At 35.6% G+C, this 20,821-nt stretch overlaps 1 protein-coding gene across 13 annotated transcripts in view; it reads left to right on the top strand.

The window, feature by feature from the left end:
* USP25 (ubiquitin specific peptidase 25) overlaps nt 1–20,821 on the top strand; it is a 142,860-nt gene that overhangs the window by 40,439 nt on the left and 81,600 nt on the right. For 9 of the 13 annotated variants that reach the window (XM_074034198.1, XM_074034197.1, XM_045389182.3 and 6 more), the window contains exons 4-5: nt 6,842–6,965; nt 20,305–20,467. Coding sequence is in view for 3 of the 13 variants with exons in the window: in XM_045389182.3 (XP_045245117.2) it covers nt 6,842–6,965; nt 20,305–20,467 (287 nt within the window). In the remaining 10 variants the exon portion in view is untranslated. Of the gene's footprint in view, nt 1–6,841; nt 6,966–20,304; nt 20,468–20,821 lie in introns of those variants that run through there. The other 4 variants (XR_012432086.1, XM_074034200.1, XM_074034196.1 and 1 more) reach the window with 2 other exon arrangements.

Here is a 20,821-nt window from a genome sequence, read left to right as displayed (position 1 = left end):
TGCAACATGATACCTAACTATGCTGTCTGCCCTTTCACTTGAAAGATGTTGAATAGGTAGAGGATATGTTCTCATCTTCTGATCAGTGCCACTGTGAAGATGACTCACCAGTGTTTAGCTCTATTCCCTATTTCTTTAACAAATACTTACTGTCTAATATGTAGCAAGTACTTTTATGGACCATTAAGAAACCATACAGAGTCTCAGTTTACATAGAGGGAAGACAGTACACAGTAAACAAACAGTGTCAGATAGTAATAAGTAGTTCCTGAAGAACAGTGGACCTGGACATAGACAGAGAAGGTGGTGGGGGTGTGCTTGTCGGCTGGGCATAGGATGATACGTGATTTTAAGTAGTGTAGAAGAGCTCATATTTGTACAGACACCTGAGCGAAGTGTGAGCATGAACTTTTTGGCTTTCTGGAAGTTGTGCATCCCAGGTCAGGGCCTGATGCAGCAGTGTGTTGGCCCTCGAGATGAGTGGTGAGGACACAACCTTGTTGAAGCTGAACGAGTGAGGGCAGGAGTGGCAGCTTCTCGTTTCTGATCTCTTGCTGCACATCCTGATGTTAATATTTGCCTTTCTTTCTTAAGGGTATTTCCATTCTTCTCATGGTCCAGGGTTTTGTTTTGTTTATTTTCTTTTCGTAGCTCTTCTCTCAATCTCCCAAAACAACCATTTGGTTTGCAGATCTGTCAGTTTTTATATGTAGACTTTTCCCTTCAGTTACTCCTGCCCTGCTACATATTCTTATTGCAACTTTTCTCACACTTCACTACCCAGTTTTTTTCTGCTCTTGCACTCCCTTACTTAGAAATCTTTGCTGACAGTAAATATAAACTTGGCTTATTTTTTTAAGTATTTCCCGTAGGTTTATTCTATATAGATAAGGAAAACAGTGGAATAACTCTTTTTTTCTTCTGAATTCAAAATCTTTACATATATAATAGTTCAACTAGATTATGGGCCAACTAGGCTTTTGTGAACTTACTTAGAAACCTGAGGTTCAAGTAAGATTCACTTACATAATTCACATTCCCATTTAATATAATATTTCCATGGGAAAGTGAATTATGAGTTATGAGCAATGCATATATTATGTTTGAAGTCTAGTTCATTGATAAGTTGTTGACTAGCATGTATTTTGGAGTTAGCAGAGAAATGTTTGGTAGTTGGTGTATAAGTTTTACTCAAATGGTGTTCCTTTGAAAGTGAAAGATTTGGTAGGATGAGTATCATGTTTTGGTATATATTTCTGACTTTACAGGAAAAATGTTTTAATTTGGACTCTCTTAAAAATGTAGATTACTGCTTAGATGCATTAGTAACATGATTTTATACAGTGGCACCCAGCTAACTCTTCCCATGTGTGTGCTATTGAATTGTGTTCACGCCAATACTAGAGGGAGGGTTGGTTACAAATAATGTTTTTAGTGTTTTACCAAGGTCTTGCCTTGACACAGATATGAAAGTATTAATAATGCTCTGGCATTGAGATGTAAGTTTTACAAAGGCTAATTTTTTATAACTGATTTTTACCAGTTAGAAGCTGTTTACAGCCAGACTTCTTCTCTGTTTCTTTTGTAAGCATGTGAGAATATTGAGCACTAGTTTTTATTATAAATTGATAATTCATTACATGTTTTACACAAATCATTATTCCACTAAGTCCAGAAAAAGAATAAATTGGATTTAACCAGTCTGTTGAAATAACATTTTACTTTCGTTTACTAGTCTTAAAATTATATGAATTTGGTATGTGAGGTATCTTTCAGGATTGCATTTGATATGTGAGGCATATTTCAGGATCGTATGTGAGGACCGTATATGAGGGATCTTTCAGAATTCAGCTATCTTTCAGGATTGTCATATTGTTCTAAAATACCCTGTGAAAAGAAGCAGCTTTATGGAGTAATAGGAAGATCATGGAGAAAATTGCTACAATTACAATGAAATTAAAATAATAAATAAACCTCCTCCATTGCTTAAAGGAAAAAGTCCCAGCTTTTCAGTTAAGGACTGTTAGTCTCTGGTCTCAACCAACGTTTCCAGCATTAAAGACTACTATTCCTCTATACCAGGGATTGGAGGCTCAGATTCCCAGCTGGGGTACAGGTGTGCCTATATACTGAACCCTCCGCTATCGGAGCTACTAGGAGAGGCTGGAGTAGCTGGAGCCATTTAGTGTCATTCTAGCCACAAGCAGCTTTATCCTTTTACACCCATGTAAGGTACAAGATATGCAAGGATGCAAGGGCAAGGAAGGTAATGTGAACGTGTATGACTGGCCAAGTTGGGGGTGGGGGCAAAATGGAGAGTGAATATTCTATCTAAAGAGAGCTGCTGCTGCTGCTACTACTACAACACTAGCTTTGTCAAAATGATTATTACCATGCAGGGATCATGTAACCAGGTCGTCTGATGTTTTTTTTTTTCCTCCCAGAGCATGAGGGAAGAAATACCTATTATTGTACACATACAGTCTCCTAGTCTTTATCTTTTGCCAGTTATTTCAGATATTTTAAAATCACATTGTAAAAACCAAAGAAAACCATTTTCAATTATGATTTGTTTCATAAAAAACACTTATGTCTAAGAACATGGAATAGATGGTGATTTTTGTTATTTTTGCTCTCAGGACCCCTTTATGCTTATAAAAGTTATTGAGGACCTCAGAGCTTTTGTGTACATAAAATTTACTATTTTAGAAATTAAAACTGATAAAAGCTTAGGCTATTAATTCATATTAAAATATCAATCTATTATGTTTGAATAACATATTTTATGAAAAATACATTTTCTGAAACAAAATGGTGAGAAGAGTACATTGCTTTACATTCTTGCAAGTCTTGAATGTCTGCCATGTTAGAGGAGAACTAGAGTCTCCAATGTGCTTATGAAGGTTTGCATTCTATTGCGGTAAGTTGTTCTGGTTGAAGTTTGTGAAGAAAATCTGGCTTTACACAGATAATAATTTAGAAAAGGGAGGAGTATTTTAACTGATAATCAGATAATAATGGATATTCTTTTTAATGCTATACCCAAACTTAACAGTTGGTAATTTCTTAAAGATTAGTTGCGATGTGGAATTCGAAATCTCATCAGTTATTCTATAGTGGTATCAATGACCTTTTCATATTATGTTGCATTAAAATCCATTAATGTTTCTTGCTTTTTGAATGGATCTTTTACCCACGCATGATTTTGTAACACTGTGCATTGGTAATTTGAAAAGATTTCTTTTTAAATGCTTGAAGAATGTCTACTATAAGAAAAAGTTGAATTTGTTAATATCACCACTCATATACAAGCCTTTAAGTTTTGAGAAGATATCAAGTTCACAGTGGTAGAAACAGGTTTTTCAAAGTTTAGATTTTTACTTGAAAATTCCATACTAATTATTGTCAACAGATACATTTGTTTTCCTTAGAGCAACAGGCTCACTTTTTTTTCTCAGACAACATCTGCTAAATACTGAAGTCTGAATAATTCTAGTTTGTAGTTTGTTTTCCTTTTAAATAAAAATTGCATTCCTTGGGAAAAATCAGTTAAGCTGTAACTCATTTTGCACTAGTTATTAGCAACAGCATACTCTGGATATATCGCAGAAGTACTTTATATGTACTTACTATGTTAGAATTAAGCACAAATCAAGGTTTGAGATTTTATAAAGTTAGGTTTAATCTTTTCGTCAAGAACATAATTCTAAAAGAAACTGGCTTGGCTTCTGTTTAAAACAGTGAGTGTGTGTCTTTGTGACTAATACAATGAATTACACAACTTGGTGCTGCTGCCTTGATTTGTGCTAAGATGCAGCAGTTTCATTCAATATTGTTTTGCATCATGGGTGCAAATGTGACTACAAAAGGCAAATAATATCTGTGTATTATTATTTTTTTATTTGAGGACCTTCCTCCCTTTTTTCAGAGGGGCCCTGGGGACCCCAAGGATCAATGGACCATATTTGAAGAACTGCTAGCAAGGCAGAAAGACCACTGGATTTAAGAGTTAGAAGACTTAAATTTTGAAGCCTGTGCACCATTCTCTCTTCTTATGATGTGCTTCATTTCCCAGAACTTCAGTGGTTTCATTTATAAAATACGTTGGGGGAAAAAAACCTTGTTTTTTGCTTTTTTGTTGCTTAAATTACAATTGATAAATTAGGAAAAGGTGAAGTGTAAGTTGTTGCTATTTTTAAATTAGTTTTGGCTGTAGCCCATTTGTTTTACTTTTCAGTCATGATACAGTAAACATTCTAGAAATTTTCAAATAAGGAATTTAATACAGGGGAGATTAGGTTCTTTAAAAAAATCACTGGAAGTACTGGAGGAAAGCTCTAGCTCAGCCTTCTGAAATGACTCCCACATCATTGCAGGACTGATCAGTTAGGGAAGCTGCTGCTTCTGTCACAGTTAGGAAAGCAGCCTGTAGGACTACTGAGTTCAAGAACATTCTTCTATAGCTGCAGCCCAGGAAACAGGAAGCCAGGATTAGGTAATTCCTACTGAGCTATGCCTGGAAATTGGAATGCAAAGTCTAGTTGCCATTTATATTCCATCTCTTGACATTCTTAAAGCTGGAAATTGGAGCCTGGAATACTACTGTGGAACAACTTAAATCTTTTCAATCACACTAGAGAAAACAGCCAAAGGCAACAGGATAATGGCTTTCCCCCATCACTCTGCCTTCCGTATCTCATGTTAGTGCATTCTAATGGATGAAGCCTAAATTTCATCCAAAACCCCAACTGCCAGTGAATAAGGAAGATAGTTTTTCTGTTTTTTTTTTTTTTTTTTTTTTTTAATGTTTAGTTTCTGTAGTTGAAGACAGTAAACTTAGGGGAATGAGATAATGGAATCTGACTGCTGATTAATCACATACCTAAACCCTGTTTTTCTGCTTCTCTGTGATTTTCAAATTGTTTCCACTTTTCATTATCCTTTCATTACTTACCTAAGTTCTAGCCATTTTAATGACCAAGATAGCTTTCATATTTATGAGGCATTCGATACCTTTTTTCCCTCGCTGCTTCATCAGTATTTATGCTCAGCTGTCCAGTTCTGGGTGACACTCATCTGCAGCTGTGGTCTGGGTGGACTTGGATTTTGTAACCAGACTTATAAAACCTTTGGCCTGCTGTTGTCTGTAAAGTGATTCACGATTTCAATTACTATGCTAGATAAATCTTTCACATTTTACTTGCTTGAATTTTTGGGGGGGCTCTACTTAATATACTTTTGTGAGGTATTATACTCTCTAAAGACATTTTAAAAAGCACCACCACTTCCTTCCATGATCAGGTATTCTTTCTAATATTTTAAATCTTCTTACAAGCTACTATTTGGAGAACGTGTGGAGAAAAATAGAAGTAGACTCTGGAAAACATCAATATATATTACTTTTTTTCATTAAATATATAATATGCTTTTCTAGCATCTATGTAAAACCTTATAGCCATATGGTAAAATAAAGCCACCTTATCCTCCATCCTCTATCCTCTTTTTTTTTTTTTTTTTTCCCTCTTCTAAAGTTGTGTGATTACAAATAAAACATTTTTAATGTGTCTAAAATACACCAGCCTGGGCAACAAGCAAAACCTTGTATCTACAAAATATTAAAAAGAAAATTAGCCAAGTGGTGCATGCCTGTAGTCCTAGCTACTCTGGAGGTTGGGGTGGAAGGATCACTGGAGCTCAGGAGTTTGAGATTGCAGTGAGCTATGATCATACCACTGCCCTCTACCCTGGGTGACACAGTGAGACCCTGTCTCTAAAAAATAAAATACAAATAAGTAAAATGAAGGCAAAACATGTCCAAAATACAAATAAGCATAATCCCAACCATGCGAAGATAATAACAGATAGTTTCTGTTTCTGATCGTATTGTTCTGATCATAATCACCTGTTATCACTTCCCTACTTAGCAGTATACTATGGTTTCCATCATTGTTTAAATGATAATGGGAGTATTTATCATTGGCATCGTCTGGGGGAAATTGACCAATATATATTGGGAAATTGGATTAAAAGTCATTTTTATTGAAGGTGGTATTAGTTGTAACCTTTATTCTTTGGAAAAAGAATTAATACTTAATAGCATCAAGGCCATTATTTTCTGTTAGAAGAGGGCTAGTTTCATTCACTTGTATATTTCTTCATTTTTGTGAAATGAGAATCTTATTTTAAATTAAAAGGACTGCATATTTATTAAATAATTCAGGTTGTATAGAAGTATTTAAATAGAAAATAAAAGATTCTTATACTTCTACTCCTATAACTTTTTTCCTCAGAGTTAACCACTGTTAATAGTTTGGAACATTCTTCCAGAATTTAGAAAATGTGTATGTAAATGTACATCTGTGGTCAGTTTCTGAAACATCAATTTTTGAGGGCAAATTGTTAATTACTGTAATTTGATAATGTCTAGATGGTAGTAGTATGGACAGAATGTAATATGTATGTAGTTGGGTTAACTTCAGAAAGCAGAAATGTAAATGTTTAATTGTATTGATTTCAGTTTTTGTTGATAAACTGTTCTCAGCAGTCTCTCTGCTTATTAGCTTTTAATAAGATACCTCGTAGTAAATATGGAGATTCTTCTGCAGTGAAATATATTTCTACTTACTGCTTTAGGTATATTTTATCAAAAAAATCATTGAGTTACTGAGTATAACCAGTTAAAAATGTGTTTGCATTTATTTTTAGATAGGCTTTTAGAAATACAAAATTAGTTGGTACTGACTGGTTTAAATAGTATTATTGGATATAACATCTCCATAATAAGAATTACTTTTCATTTTGTTTTACTTTTAATTTTGAGAAAGATAGTTTTGCTTTTCAGATGTGATTGATCTCACTGGAGATGATAAAGATGATCTTCAGAGAGCAATTGCCTTGAGTTTGGCCGAATCAAACAGGGCATTCAGGGAGACTGGAATAACTGATGAGGAACAAGCCATTAGCAGGTAAAAACATAATTTGTATAAAGCAGATATAAGCACTTTTAAAAACAGAAATCATTAATTGGGTTAAATTAATTTTAAGAGGTAATAAGATATACTTTGTTACTCTAAACTAGTAATATGCTTGTGTATTTTAAAATTTTATGTAACGAAAATCTTCATATTTAGTTTTGATTGCAATTGGGTTTACATTTTTAAGATTTTGGGTTGGTGTTATGAGGGATTACATTTAGGTACATATTTTAATATTTTTTTCATTTTTTTTCGTCCTCTAATCTTTTTTGGATGCACTGTTCAGTTTAGAACAATTTATAGCAAGGGTTAGCATCCTTTTTCTGTAAAGGGCTAATAGTAAATATTTTTGGCTTTGTTGGCTATAGGGTTTCTGTTATAGCTATTCAGCTCTGGTGCCATAATGCAAAAGCAGCCATAGCTAATACATAATATAATGAGCTTGGCTGTATCCTAATAAATCTTGGTGTACAAAGGCAGCTAGTTGAATTTGTCCCCTCGGCTGTGGTTTGCCGACCTCTGGTCTATAGTATGATAATATGTTTATATATTTTTTTCAAATAAATGGGCAGGGCTCCAAGATGTGTGCTAGAATGCTGTTTTTAATTTAATAACTAAAACTTTTTAGTTTGAAACAGTTCGATTCATCTAAGGACTAAAAAATACATTTGGTTTTCATAATACCTCTAAAAATGGAGATACAATAATAAACCATTAAATTATAACTAACTGTAATCCTCCAAAGAACTATTTGAAGGCGGTGGTAACTCTATGTTACTGCAGAAGAAATTTAGCTTGCAAGAGGTTAAATGCTTTTTCCAAAGGCACACAGCTCAGATGCGTCTTACGACTTTAATGCTGTGTTCCTTTAACATAGTCCTTTGGTAACAGAATGTACCAAATTTCTCAGGTAATTTTTCTTGGCACAATATCAATAGGATATTTCTTTCCAAGTAATCAAAGATTACTATATGGTAGGAAATGTTTCAAAATGCTATATTTAGCAAAGGTATATAATTTTTTATCTTAGTGCAACTTTTTAATGTCTTTAAATGTTACTTTGGAAACTACTTTGTAAGACATTATATTATGTAAAGACTTAGTTAAAATCTATTGTCTGCTGGGTGCAGTGGCTCAAGCCTGTAATCCCAGCACTTTGGGAGGACAAGGCGGGCGGAACACGAGGTCAGGAGATCGAGACCATCCTGGCTTACATGGTCTCTACTAAAAATACAAAAAAATTAGCCGGGCGTGGTGGCAGCGCCTGTAGTCCCAGCTGTTCAGGAGGCTGAGGCAGGAGAATGAGATGAACCCGGGAGGCGGAGCTTGCAGGGAGCTGAGATTGCGCCATTGCACTCCAGCCTGAGTGACAGAGCGAGACTCCGTCTCAAAAAAAAAAAAAAAAAAAAAATCTGTTGTCCCCCTCATTAGTTGTGGCTAATATTTATTGCCAGGAATTTTAAATGAAAACCAAAAAATACGTAGTTAGGCTTGTTTTCTGAAGCATTTGAGAAATTCTATGAATTGGGCCTTTTCTTTTTCTTTTTAAAATGTGTATTGCAATACATAATTGTCTTGAATAATTATAAAACTTGATAATACTTAAACTTTGAGAAATATTTTAAATACAAAACACATGAGTTGGATTTCATATGTAAGGGGCATGATTTTATGTGAAAAGGGTTATGAAAAGAATGTATACTTGATACAAATATTATTTTTAGAATTATACTTTTGTTTATATGAATTTATATGAGCATATGAATATAAAATGTGTGTGAGCTTATATACCCAATTAGTATCAGTAGTTCTATTATGTGTTTTCTAATTAAAACAACATGTACTAATTATATAGTAAAAGTAAGATAATATAAAAAGGGATGAAGGCCGTTCCTAATTTGATACTCAGTTCAATGTATATGTTATATTATTGTTTTGGATAGTTATTTTTATCCAAAATGGCAAAACAAAATCTCTTCAGATAATGCTTTTTTTCATTCTAGGTCTTTTGCATTTTAATATAATTTAAAAATAGTAAATATTTAGTAGATATTATTATTGTAGATGACATAGAGATTTGGCATAGTGTAACATGCCATAAAACTATACTCCCTAGAAGTAAAAGAGTCATATTAATTATGTGTAAATTCAATAACCCGTAATGAACAAATGGATGTTCAATGCAAAATATGCGTTTAATAAACTCATGTCGATCATGTTGTATTCGAAAAAGAGGATGTGGAGAGTTCTAGCTAAACATTATCAGAGATATATTTGCTCCTATGGGTTTATTAAGGTATAGAAATTTAAATTCAAAAGAGAAAATGATACATTTTAAAGGAAGACATTTATATATTATGCTAAAAGTAAATTAACTCCTTCTTTATTACTGAAGTTCATATAGGGAAAATCTTTGCAAATAAAATTCCAGAATCATTTGCTTATTATATTTTAGTAGACATAATTTAATGTGAAATTACACATTAGGATACTACATTGTGTATAATTAGATGAGATAAAGCCTACCGTTTTACATCTTAGAATCCTGTGTTTAGACATTTATATATTTCATGATAAAATTTTTTAAGTAGAACGTTTTCAAAGTATTTATATACTTTTTAGTGTCAGAATTGGATGTATTTATTATCTCTTGATTGTCACTTCCAGGACACAAGTGGAATATGGACAGTTGAAATTTGTTAATAAACTACATTGTGACTGGTTTGTGTCTATGGTATATTTCTTGTGAAAATGGCTTGCCTTATGAAATAACTTTGAAGTGCTTCATTAGAAGATAGTGCTAAGTTTTCTAGCTAAAATTGTTACAAAGAGCATGCACCTTCAACTATTTCAAGAAATGGTAGACTGCAGATTCTCTTTTTTCCTCATTACTTCTGTGTTTCAGCTAGTTATTTCTTATTATCTTCAGCCTGGAGTTGCCATTGGGGAAAGAAAGAAGGATCGTGTCCAGGAATAGTCAGGGTGGAATTCTGAATTATTAAAATAGGTCTGTATAACGCCTGCATTTTTTATCCTTATCATTACTGAGGAAGCAGTGTGAAAGGGAACTGCCTAAAGACGGTGTGTGAAACAGGAGTGGATGAGGGAGGCAGAGTTAGAAATCTTTTAAAATTGATCTTTAAGGAGGATTTCAGTGCTCAGTAATACCAGATACTTGTGGATGCTAAGGAGCATGAAGGGCCATCGAATAACCATCAGGGTGCATTATGTCAGATTATGGATGGCCTGGAAAAGTAAGAAATATGACACAGATTAGTTTCTGGGGCCACAAGGTTGTGGCTGTAGGTGACTGATGAACAGCGACAGTGCAACTTGAAAAAGTATCAGCAACAGTGAGGTACCACTGATATCCCCAGGAAGAGGGGTCAACTGGCCGATGTAATCAGTCTGTCCGGGTGGCAGGAGCCACACCCCATGCAGTCAGATACACAGGTCAGCTTTTGGTAGGAGTCACATGTCTGACAAGTTGTGGTAGCCTCTGTGTCAGAAACATCGAGTTCCTTAATGTGTACTCTGCATATGATTGCGGATGTGATTCCGTTTTGGGTATTACGATTGTGGCAGGGGTGGTGGTCTGGGTTGTGCAAGTTTGATCAAAAGCTTTATTCTGTTCATCTCATTGAAGAACACATTAGAGCATTCATCCATCACAGTGGCTAAAATTAAAAAGAGTGATGGGAAGTGATGTCAGCAAGATCACCGACTAGAGTTGCTTGGCTCTCATCCCCCTCGCGAAAAGGAACCAGAACAATAAATAAGTTTATTTTGTCTGGAGTGACTGAGGAAATGCACTGGAGAGCACCAGGAGAACGGCAAAGTCCCTGTGGAGCATGGAGTCAAGAATAGCTCCACAGGGAGGAGAGCAAAGTATCCTGTCTCTGCCATACTGTCTCCCCTGCCAGGATTGAATCAGAGCTGGGGGTTCTTCTTCTAGGAAGGAAGGTAAGCTGGGAATCATGAGAACTCATCACTGCCGCAGATGCCAGGAGTCACTGCTACAAGAGCGTTCCCCAGTCCTCACAGGTCCCAAGTCCAGCATAAACAGTTGCTGAAAGTACATGTGGCTGCATTCCCCCAGAGCAGGAACCTCTTTGACACTCTGCATCCCTGCAACCCGAGTAGCTGAGGGATGGCACAACTGTGAAACCAAGCCCACATCTGGAGTGCTTCTGACCTGGAGGCCAGTAGCCACTCTGTATCCCAGAGGCATTGCCTTCATTCCGCAAAGTTCACACAAGTGCCTCTAGCATTAATACTTTGGCTACTTGGAGCCTAGGCTCAAAGTTACTACTGGGGCCCTGATGCCTAAACCCACAAGGCTCCCTATTACCCAGGGAAGCAGGTGGGCCTGCATGGCAGGGCAGCCCCATGCAGCCACCAGGCTAGTGTACACCTGTCCCTGGCTCAGTAGCTGGCCTGGAGGTGGCCCCACCCCAAGGGAGAGAGTAGTGTACAGCCAGTGGGCCTGTGTGAACTTGCTCCCAGCTTGAACAGCTGGCCCAAAGGTTGTCTGCTTGTATCACTGGAGGATTCTGCACAGCTGCTGGGCCACAATTGCCTGCCTTTAGTCCAGTAGCTGGGTTGGAGGCATTCTACCCACAGCTTAACCCTACATCACCAGAGTCATGCACAGCCTCCAGACCTGCATGCATCCACCCCTGGCCTGATAGCCAGCCCAGCGGTAACCCTGCCATTCAGGAAAGACCATTGTACAACCTTTCTGGCCACTGCATCAGCATGTGCCTGGCCAGCAACCAGCCTGTTGCCCCCAACTCCAGAAAAACCATGCCACCACAGTCAGGGTCTCCTGCATACCAGGTCACTGAGATAATCACGGACATCGCAGGTGAGGATTCCAGCTGAATAATGTGTATGGAGACCTCACTACTGAGTCCACCCTGAACCAAAGCCAACACACCATTTCCAGTCAGCACCCTAGGACCCATCAACAGGAAAAAGCCTCTTCTTATGAAAACTGCTCATTAAAATTGGAAAAAGCAATTGTTCATTAGATGCACAGATACCAACATAGAGACAGAAGAATCATGAAAAAGCACGGAAACCTGTCACCTCCAAACCTGGTGTCCAAAGCTGGCACCACAATGCACCTTTAGTAACAGAATCGAAAGAAAAGAATATTTATGAAATGCATGAAAAATAATTCAAAATAATGACATTAAAGAAACTTCTGAATTGTAAGAGAATACAACAATTTAACGAAATTAATAAAAAAAATTCATGAGCTGAGTGAGAAATTGAACAAAGATATTACGGAAAGGAACAAAACAGAAATCTTGGAGCTTGAGGAATTCAGTGAATGAAATTAAAAAAAAAAATACAATTGAGAGCCACAGTAACAGACTAGAACAAGCAGAATAATGCATTTCTGAACTTGAAGACAGATCTTTTGAAATAACACAGTCAGAAGAAGAAGAAGAAAAAAGAATACCAAAGAATGAAGAAAGCCTGTAGGACTTACCAGACACCATTAAGCAAATCTATATTCATATTATGGGAGTGCCAGAGAAAGAAGTAGTGAAGAAAGGCATAGACCACCCATTTGGTTAAATAGATTGTCTGTGCCCTTCTTCACTTCTTGGAAGAAAGTATTGGGAAGTTATGGACATCTAGGAATAAAAAGGTCCCTAATTAAATTCAACCCCCCAAAATCCTCTCAAAGGTACACAATTCTAAAAGCTGTAAGACAAAAACATTACATCACATATACGGGAATTCCCATTACACTGTCAGTACATTTCTCAGCAGAGACTGTAGTACAAGACAGGAGAGAGTGGGATGACATATTCACAGTGCTGGAAAAAATAAATAAATAAATAAATAAACTGTCAGCAAAGAATATATCTGGCAGTGCTATCCTTAAGAAATGAAAAAGAAATAGAGACCTTCCAGACAAGCAAAGGTGACAGAATTCATCACCACTAGACTGGTCTTACAGAAACACTTACAGGAAATAATAGGAAATGAAAGAATGATTAATATCTTGAAAATATGTGAAAATACAAAACTCATCAATATAGGTAAATTCATAATCATATTCAGAATACCCCAGTGCTATAATGGTGCTGTATAATTCCTTCAGTCCTCTAATATGAAGGTTTAAAGTTAAAAAGGTCAGAAACATCAACAGCTACAATTAGTGGCTAAGGAACACATGAAAGATAAAGATGTGACTGGGCGCGGTGGCTCACGCCTCTAATCCCAGCACTTTCGGAGGCTGAGGTGGGCGGATCATCTGAGGTCAGGAGTTTGAGACCAGCCTGATCAACATGAAAAAACCCAGTCTCTACTAAAAATACAAAATTAGCTGAGCATGGTGGTGCACGCCTATAATCCAAGCAACTTGGGTGTCTGAGACAGGAGTATCGCTTGAACCCGGGAGGCAGAGGTTGCGGTGAGCCAAGATCACGCTCTTGCACTCCAGCCTGGGCAACAAGAGCGAAACTCCGTTTCCAAAAAAAAAAAAAAAAGATGTAAATTATAGCGATCAAAACACTAAACATGGCAGGGTAGGGGAGTGAGGGGAAAAAGTCTAGATTATTTTTGTGTGACCAAAGTTAAGTTGTTATTAGCTTAAAATAGCCTGTTGTGACTATAAGACTCTTTATGTTAGCTCCATGGTAACCACAAGAAAAATTATAGTAGATAGACAAACGAGAAAGGAAACAAAGCTTAGCATTATGGAAAACCACCAAACCACGGAAGTAAACAAGAGGGTAAGAATCAAACGAAGGATCTTCAAAATATTGAGAAAACAAAATAGCATGAGTAAATTATTACTTATCAATAGTAACCATGAATGTAAGTGGATTAAATTCCCCAATTAAAAAATACAGAGCAGCTAGATGGATTAAAAAAAGAGACCCAACTATATGTTGCCTACAAGAGACATACCTCATCATTAAATATAAACATAGACTGAAAGTGAAGGGATGGACAAAGATACCCCATGCAAATACAAACCAAAAGTGAGCAGAAGTAGCCATACTTGCACTAGATACAGTAGACTTGAAGTCAAAAATTGTGAGAAGAGACAAAGTCATTATGTAATAATAAAAGGATCAATTCGCCAAGAACAAAACTGTAAATAAATGAGCACTGAACACCAGAACATCCAAATACATAAAAGAAAATATTATTAGATTTAAAGGGGGAAATAGACTCCAATACAACAATATTAGGGACTTCAGCATCCACTTTTAACAATAGACAAATGATTTAGAAACATGAGACTTAAACTACACCTTGGACATTTACAGAACCTTAACAGCTGCAGAATACACATTCTTCTCAACTGTGCATGGAATATTCTCCAGTAAAGATCATATGTTAGAGATGGTATCAAGTATTTTACCGGACCACAACTGTATAAAACTAGAAATAACAACAAGAAAAACATTAGAAACCAACAAATACATGGAAGTTAATATGCACCTTAATAACCAATGGGTCAGTGAAGAAATTAAAAGGGTAATTAGAAAGTTCGCTGGGACAAAGGAGCATGGAAACACGTTATACCAAAACCTATGGGACACAGTGAAACCTGTTCTAAGTGGGAGGTTTATGGCAATAAATGCCTGCATCAGAAATGAAGAAAGATTTCTAATAAACAGCTTAACTGTGCAACTCAGAGAAACTTGAAAAGCAAGAACAAACTAAACCCAAAATTGGTAGGATGGAAATAATAAAGCTTAGAGCAGAAGTTAACAAATGGAGACTAAAAAAGCAATTCAAAAGATCAATGAAATTTTTTTGAGAAGATAAACAGAATTAACAAACCTTTAGACTAAGAAAAAAAAAAACTCAAATAAATAAAACCAGACATGAAAAATGAAACATTACTAATGTATCACAGAATTGGAGGATCACAGGAGACTATTATGAACAACTGTATACCAACAAATTCTAGAATATAGAAGAAATGGATAAATTCTTGAACACACAACCTACCAAGATTAAATTGAGGAGAAATGGAAAAAAAATAAGCAGACCACAATGAGTGAGAGAATTGAACTACTGAAGCCTGACATAAAAAAAAAAGCCCAGTTTCTGATGGCTACATTGCTGAAGTCTATCAAACATTTAAAGAGCAACTAATATTAATTCTCAAACTATTCTGGAAAATTAGAGAGGAGGGAATACTTTCAGACTCATTTTATGAGGCCAGCATTACCCTGATTCAAAAACTAGACAAGGACACAACAAAAAGAAAACTACAGGCCACTATCCCTGATGAACCTAGATGCAGAAATTCTCAACAAGATTCTAGCAAGCCCAGTTCAACAGCATATTAAAAACGTCATCCACTGTGATCAGGGTTCATCCCAGAGATGCAGGGATGGTTCAACATACACAAATCAATAAATGTATGTATCATTTATTGTGATACAATTATTGATGTATAATTCATGATAAAACTCTCAAAATAGATAGAGAAAGTATGTACCTCAACACAATAAAGACCATAGTTGAGAAACCTACAGCTAGTAGTATGCTGAATAGGGAAAAAAATGAAAGCTTTTCCATTAAGATCAAGAACCTAACAAAGCTGCACACTTCCAGCAATCCTATTCAACATAGTAATGGAAGTATTTGAGCGGTTAGGCAGGAGAAGGAAATAAAAGACATCGAAATTGGAAAGGAGAAAGTAATCTGTTTTCAGATGATATGATCTTAAATATAGAAAACCCTAAAGAGTTGACCAGAAAACTGCTAGAACTCATAAATGAATTCAGTAAAGTTGTAGGACACAAAGTTAATGTACAAAAATCAGCACTTGTATATGCTAATTATGAGTTATTTGAAAAATTAAGAAAATTTCGTTTACAATAGCTACAAAAAATCAAGATACCCTAAGAATAAATTTAAAGAGATAAAAGATCTCTACACTGAAAACTATAAAACATTGAGCAAAGAAATAGAAGACACAAACAAGTGGAAATACATCATATGTTCATGGATTAGAAGAATTAATATTGTTAAAGTGGCCATACTACCTAAAGTCATCTCCAGACTTCCTGCAGTCCGTATCAAAATTCCAGTGACCCTTCAGAGAATTAGAAAAGACAATCCCGTAAATTCATATGGAACCACAAGAGAGCCCAAATAGCCAAAGCAAGCCTGACAAAAGGAACAAAAGCTAGAGGTGTCACTACCTGACTTCCGAATATACTGCTAGAATATAGTAAGCAAAACAATGACATTGGTGTAAAAAACAGACACATAGACCAGTGGAACAGAATAGCCCAGAAATGGACACACCTACAGCCAACTGATTTTTGACAAAAACTGTTACCTGGAGTAAATCTAAGAAATATACAAGAACGTCCATGAAGAAAATGATTAAACATCATTAAGACACATTAAAGAATACATAAATATTTTCAAACATATGCTGTGTCATGAATTGGAATACTGACCATCGTCAAACTGGTCAGTTCTTCTTAAATTGATTTATGGGTTTAGTTTGATCCCAATTAAAATACCATTAGTTTTGTTTTTGCTTTTTTAGGAAATCAAATGAGATGTCTCTCCCCCCCCCCCCCCCCCCCCTTTTTTTTCTTTCTGGTTGATCTATACAGCTTAAAGTATATGCTTGTTTCTCAGTGAGTGTAATACTTCCCAAAAAGGGGCTTAGGTGAGCTATAAAGTGGGATATGTTCAGTATTACTGCTATAGGCAATTTAACAACACAAAATGATAAAATAATAACACCCTGTCTTCCCCCCAAAGAAAACCATTGTGTAATAAAATTTAATGGAAACATGAACATCTACCATATGTAAATGCTTTAAACATTTAGTGTAGTGTGTGGAAGGAAAAGAGGCAGCAAAACATTTTGTCATCTTTTTATATTGCTTAATACCAAGGTCATGACCAATTTTGAGAAGATAAAGCAAGGTGATAGGTCAGGCTGGTTTTTGGTTTGTGGCTTCTGAGTTTACCCTTCAAACATTTTGTTATAGGCTATTTCTGAGCTCTCTGAGATTTACCTATTTTTTTTTTCCTCCACCAGCTGGTAATAACTGGATTTTAGCTATTACATGCCTTATACTTAAGAACTTGGGTGGTATCATTGGAAAGGCCGGGGAGGAACCCTTATGCAGGATTTTGCTTTATAAAAAGTTTGGATTTATGGTGCCAGTACTAGATTACAGAAGGGGATCAGGCGTAGCAATAGAGCAGTATTTGAGCTAGCGGTTGACTTTTACAATGAGTCAGTCAATCAGTAACCAAGAAGTAGCAGCATTTAATATCTTAATCATCCATTTACTTAAAAAACGTGTTTATCCCTCATTATATAATGTTCCCTCTAGCAGTAAAGCAAATTCTTGTTTCTACTTTTCAGACACTGATTGGAGACACTGGTTAATATTTTTGGCACAGTGATAAGTGTGTTTATTAAGTTCTTTAGGAACCAAGAGGAGATGGTAGGAGGAAACCTACTGAGGCATGCTGTAAAATTCTGGTGATAAAATTTGTTTAAATTAAGAGGGTCATGAAATCATGGCATTCCCCTTTCACCTACATTCTTTTTTTTTGCACCATAATTCTACCATGTGGTTTAGTTAAGGTGTATTATGATAAACCTGTTTCTTAAAAACCCGTACTTTTGTTACAGTGAATGATGATATCTTCCATATGACTGAATTGAGCTACTTAGGGAATGGTTATTATTTTTAGATCGTAGGTGACTTTGAGGAGCAATGAGCCGTTACATGCATCTCTTGAACTTTAATCAAAGTTGTTACACTTTGTACCTCATTTGACCTCTGTAAAGAAAGTTGTATAGGAGTGCTGGGAAGATGTTGTCTTGGTTCATATCCTTAACTTTCTTGCCCTTCTAACTTCCTTTTTGGAATGGTGTGACAAATGGTTCAGGCGTTACTTGCTCCTAGAAGTAAATTTGAGGCCACACATTCTTGCAAGTTCTGTGTGGGGAGAGAGAAGGCAAAGGAACTAAAAAGCTTACATTATCTCAATATATCAATGTGACGTTTCATTAAATATTTTATATGTAAACATACAAATCAAGTGGTGTGTATTTTTTGGTAGAGCAGAAGAGGGGCATAAAGGAATTGACTATACTTAAAACATTTCAGAAGACCTTCCTGGGGTTTAGTAATCTTAGCCCAGATCTGGAATATGAAAAATATACTTAGGGTGTATTGTGCAGAAATCAGATGTCCTCAAGTTTTCTGTAACTAATGTGTATATGAACCATTTCCTGCTTATATCTGCTCTGTTGACATTATTAAGAAGGATTTGTTTCTTGGTATAATTAGTAGTTAAATATAATGACAGATGTTCATATGCTATAGATTCAGGATTATGTCTGGTTCTTTTAGACTTTTGAGCAGTTTATATTTTAGACTGTGCTGTAGAATCCTCTTTTTACATAATTGTTGTCTATCTGCACTGGTACTAGTCAATTGCTGGGTACCTCTTCTATCTCTTACGTAGGATCACTGGTACTACTTGTTTTATGGTATCGTTTTTATCTGCCTTTCCCAGAACTTACTCCATGTTTTAGTTTATCTCTGACTACCAAGATAAAATTAAGTTGGCTGTATCTAAATGTCTAAATATACATATATATTACAAAAGGAGCAAAATTTCCAAATGAGAATACTGCCATTTATAAAAGTCAATAAAAAGTTAAATATGCCCTCTATATACCACAGTCTTTTGTATTACAGTTACATTTTATATACTGTACATTAACCTTTCCTTTTTGAGCATAAACTAGTCTTGTACAAATTCAATTTGTTCTGGTTATTATCATTCTGCCGAACTGCAATAACTGTTAGAAGGTCTTCAGGACCTCCTAGGTCTCCAGTAGGAGAGTCAAGTTGACTCTCTTTTTATCTCTCCCTTATATTCTTGAAACCTTGTTTCCTGGTAACCGTAGAATGTTCTAGATGTTCCTTGGTTTTCCTCTGCCCCAGTTCATCTAAGTAAATGTCTTTCAAGAACTTCTGGTGTCTTTTAGTGAAAAAAGCCGAGTCTGGCGTTGCCTGTGGGAGTTGATTTTTGGGCAGAGAGTAGTGCTGCCCAGTTGGGTCACTCTTAAGTGTGACAGAAGTGTGACCTGTTTACTTTTAACTACATGAGTTTACGTTTTAACATATCATGTTGTTACCAGTTTTTCAAAAATGTGTATTTTATTGATTCCCAAAGACTGACTTTTGTATTCACATGGGATATTTTAGTGATATTTTAGATTTCATTGTATCTAATGTCTGGTGGTAAGTATTGATGTTAAGGATAAAATAATATTATTTTGACATTAATCTGATAGGATAAAATCTTTAGGATAAAAATGGTGTAGAATGAATGAGATTTTCTTGATAAACCAAAAAATTAAGGTTCTGGTAATTAACACGAAGTGGTTCAGATACCTGAATGATGTTTATGGTGATTTAGAATAATAAGTAACAAGTTTCTTTTTTTCTTCTTTTTTTTTTTTGGCTGAAGCCAAGTAGCAAGTAACACATTTCTTGAGCAGGAGGAATGCTTGGTTAGATCCTATGTGGGAACCAGGGTTTTCCAGTTACGATTATAGTTGCGTTGTTGCGTGCTCAGGAGCAAGAAACATCATTAAGCCAAGTAGCATTACTTTCGCAGGTTTAGATGTGCTTAAGATATTCGTAGGTGAGTTTATTTTGGAAAGGTTAACTATCTTTTGTTATTCTAATATGTATTCTAATATTTCATTAGTTTTTCCCAAAGGCAAACTTTTGGGCAAGGCAGTGAACTATAGGTTTTCTTTTCCATTACTTGGCTGTCATAGGGACATAGATCTCAAGAATTGAAAGGAATCATAAAGTTTAACTCAGTTAACTTTTTTTTGTAGAAAAACTAAGTGGTCAGTGGTAAAAGGGCAACTTGTTCAGTTTTTAATGTTTTCTTGATTCAGAGTAATTGTTATAAGAAGTCATTATGTTACATTGTAGATACATGCTTTAATCGTTATTTCTCAGAAAATCCATCTAGGTGCTATATATTCCTGGTACTAAACATCTGACTTGTTGAAATGTGATTTACTGTACTGTTATATAACACTACCATTTTATGTTTGAAATTTCATTTTTCTTAGGAAGGAAGGCTACACTTCTCTATGTATTAGCATTGACACTGCTAAAACCTCTCTTTGAGTAAAGTTAGTATTAAATATTATTTCTTCAAATACATTATTCAAATCTTATGTAATGAAAGTACTTTTAAAATGTGTGGTATGGCTGGGATATACCATTATATAATGCTGCATTTTTTCCCACCATTGCTTAAGAGTTCTTGAAGCCAGCATAGCAGAGAATAAAGCATGTTTGAAGAGGACACCTACAGAAGTTTGGAGGGATTCTCGAAACCCTTATGATAGAAAAAGACAGGACAAAGCTCCCGTTGGGCTAAAGAATGTTGGCAATACTTGTTGGTTTAGTGCTGTTATTCAGGTAAGGATCTTTCTTTATTCAGTTCTTACTTGATGTGTATGATAGCTATGGAAAGTGAATTGGTTGTGTTTAAGTTGTGTACTTTAAAGATAAGTACAGAGAAGTTTTTAATATACTCTTTAGTCTAATAAACTAGCTTGGGGATTGCCGTATCCTCCCATCCCTCTTTCTTTTTCATTTATAGTATGTGTTTTTTAACAGTAGATCACTACTTATACCTTTCACTTATTTGGAATCAATTTATCCTTTCTTTCTGCCTTTAGGAATTGTTGGGATGGAAATAATTTTGTATATATTTCCCTGCAAATTTATGGAAGCATTGTAACCAAGTTTGAAACCAGAGCTGGCTTTTTG

Source organism: Macaca fascicularis, chromosome 3 (assembly GCF_037993035.2).
Source record: "Macaca fascicularis isolate 582-1 chromosome 3, T2T-MFA8v1.1".
Classification (NCBI taxonomy): domain Eukaryota; kingdom Metazoa; phylum Chordata; class Mammalia; order Primates; family Cercopithecidae; genus Macaca; species Macaca fascicularis.
Note: the sequence above shows the minus strand (reverse complement) of the source record. Positions and strands in the feature narration are given on the sequence as shown.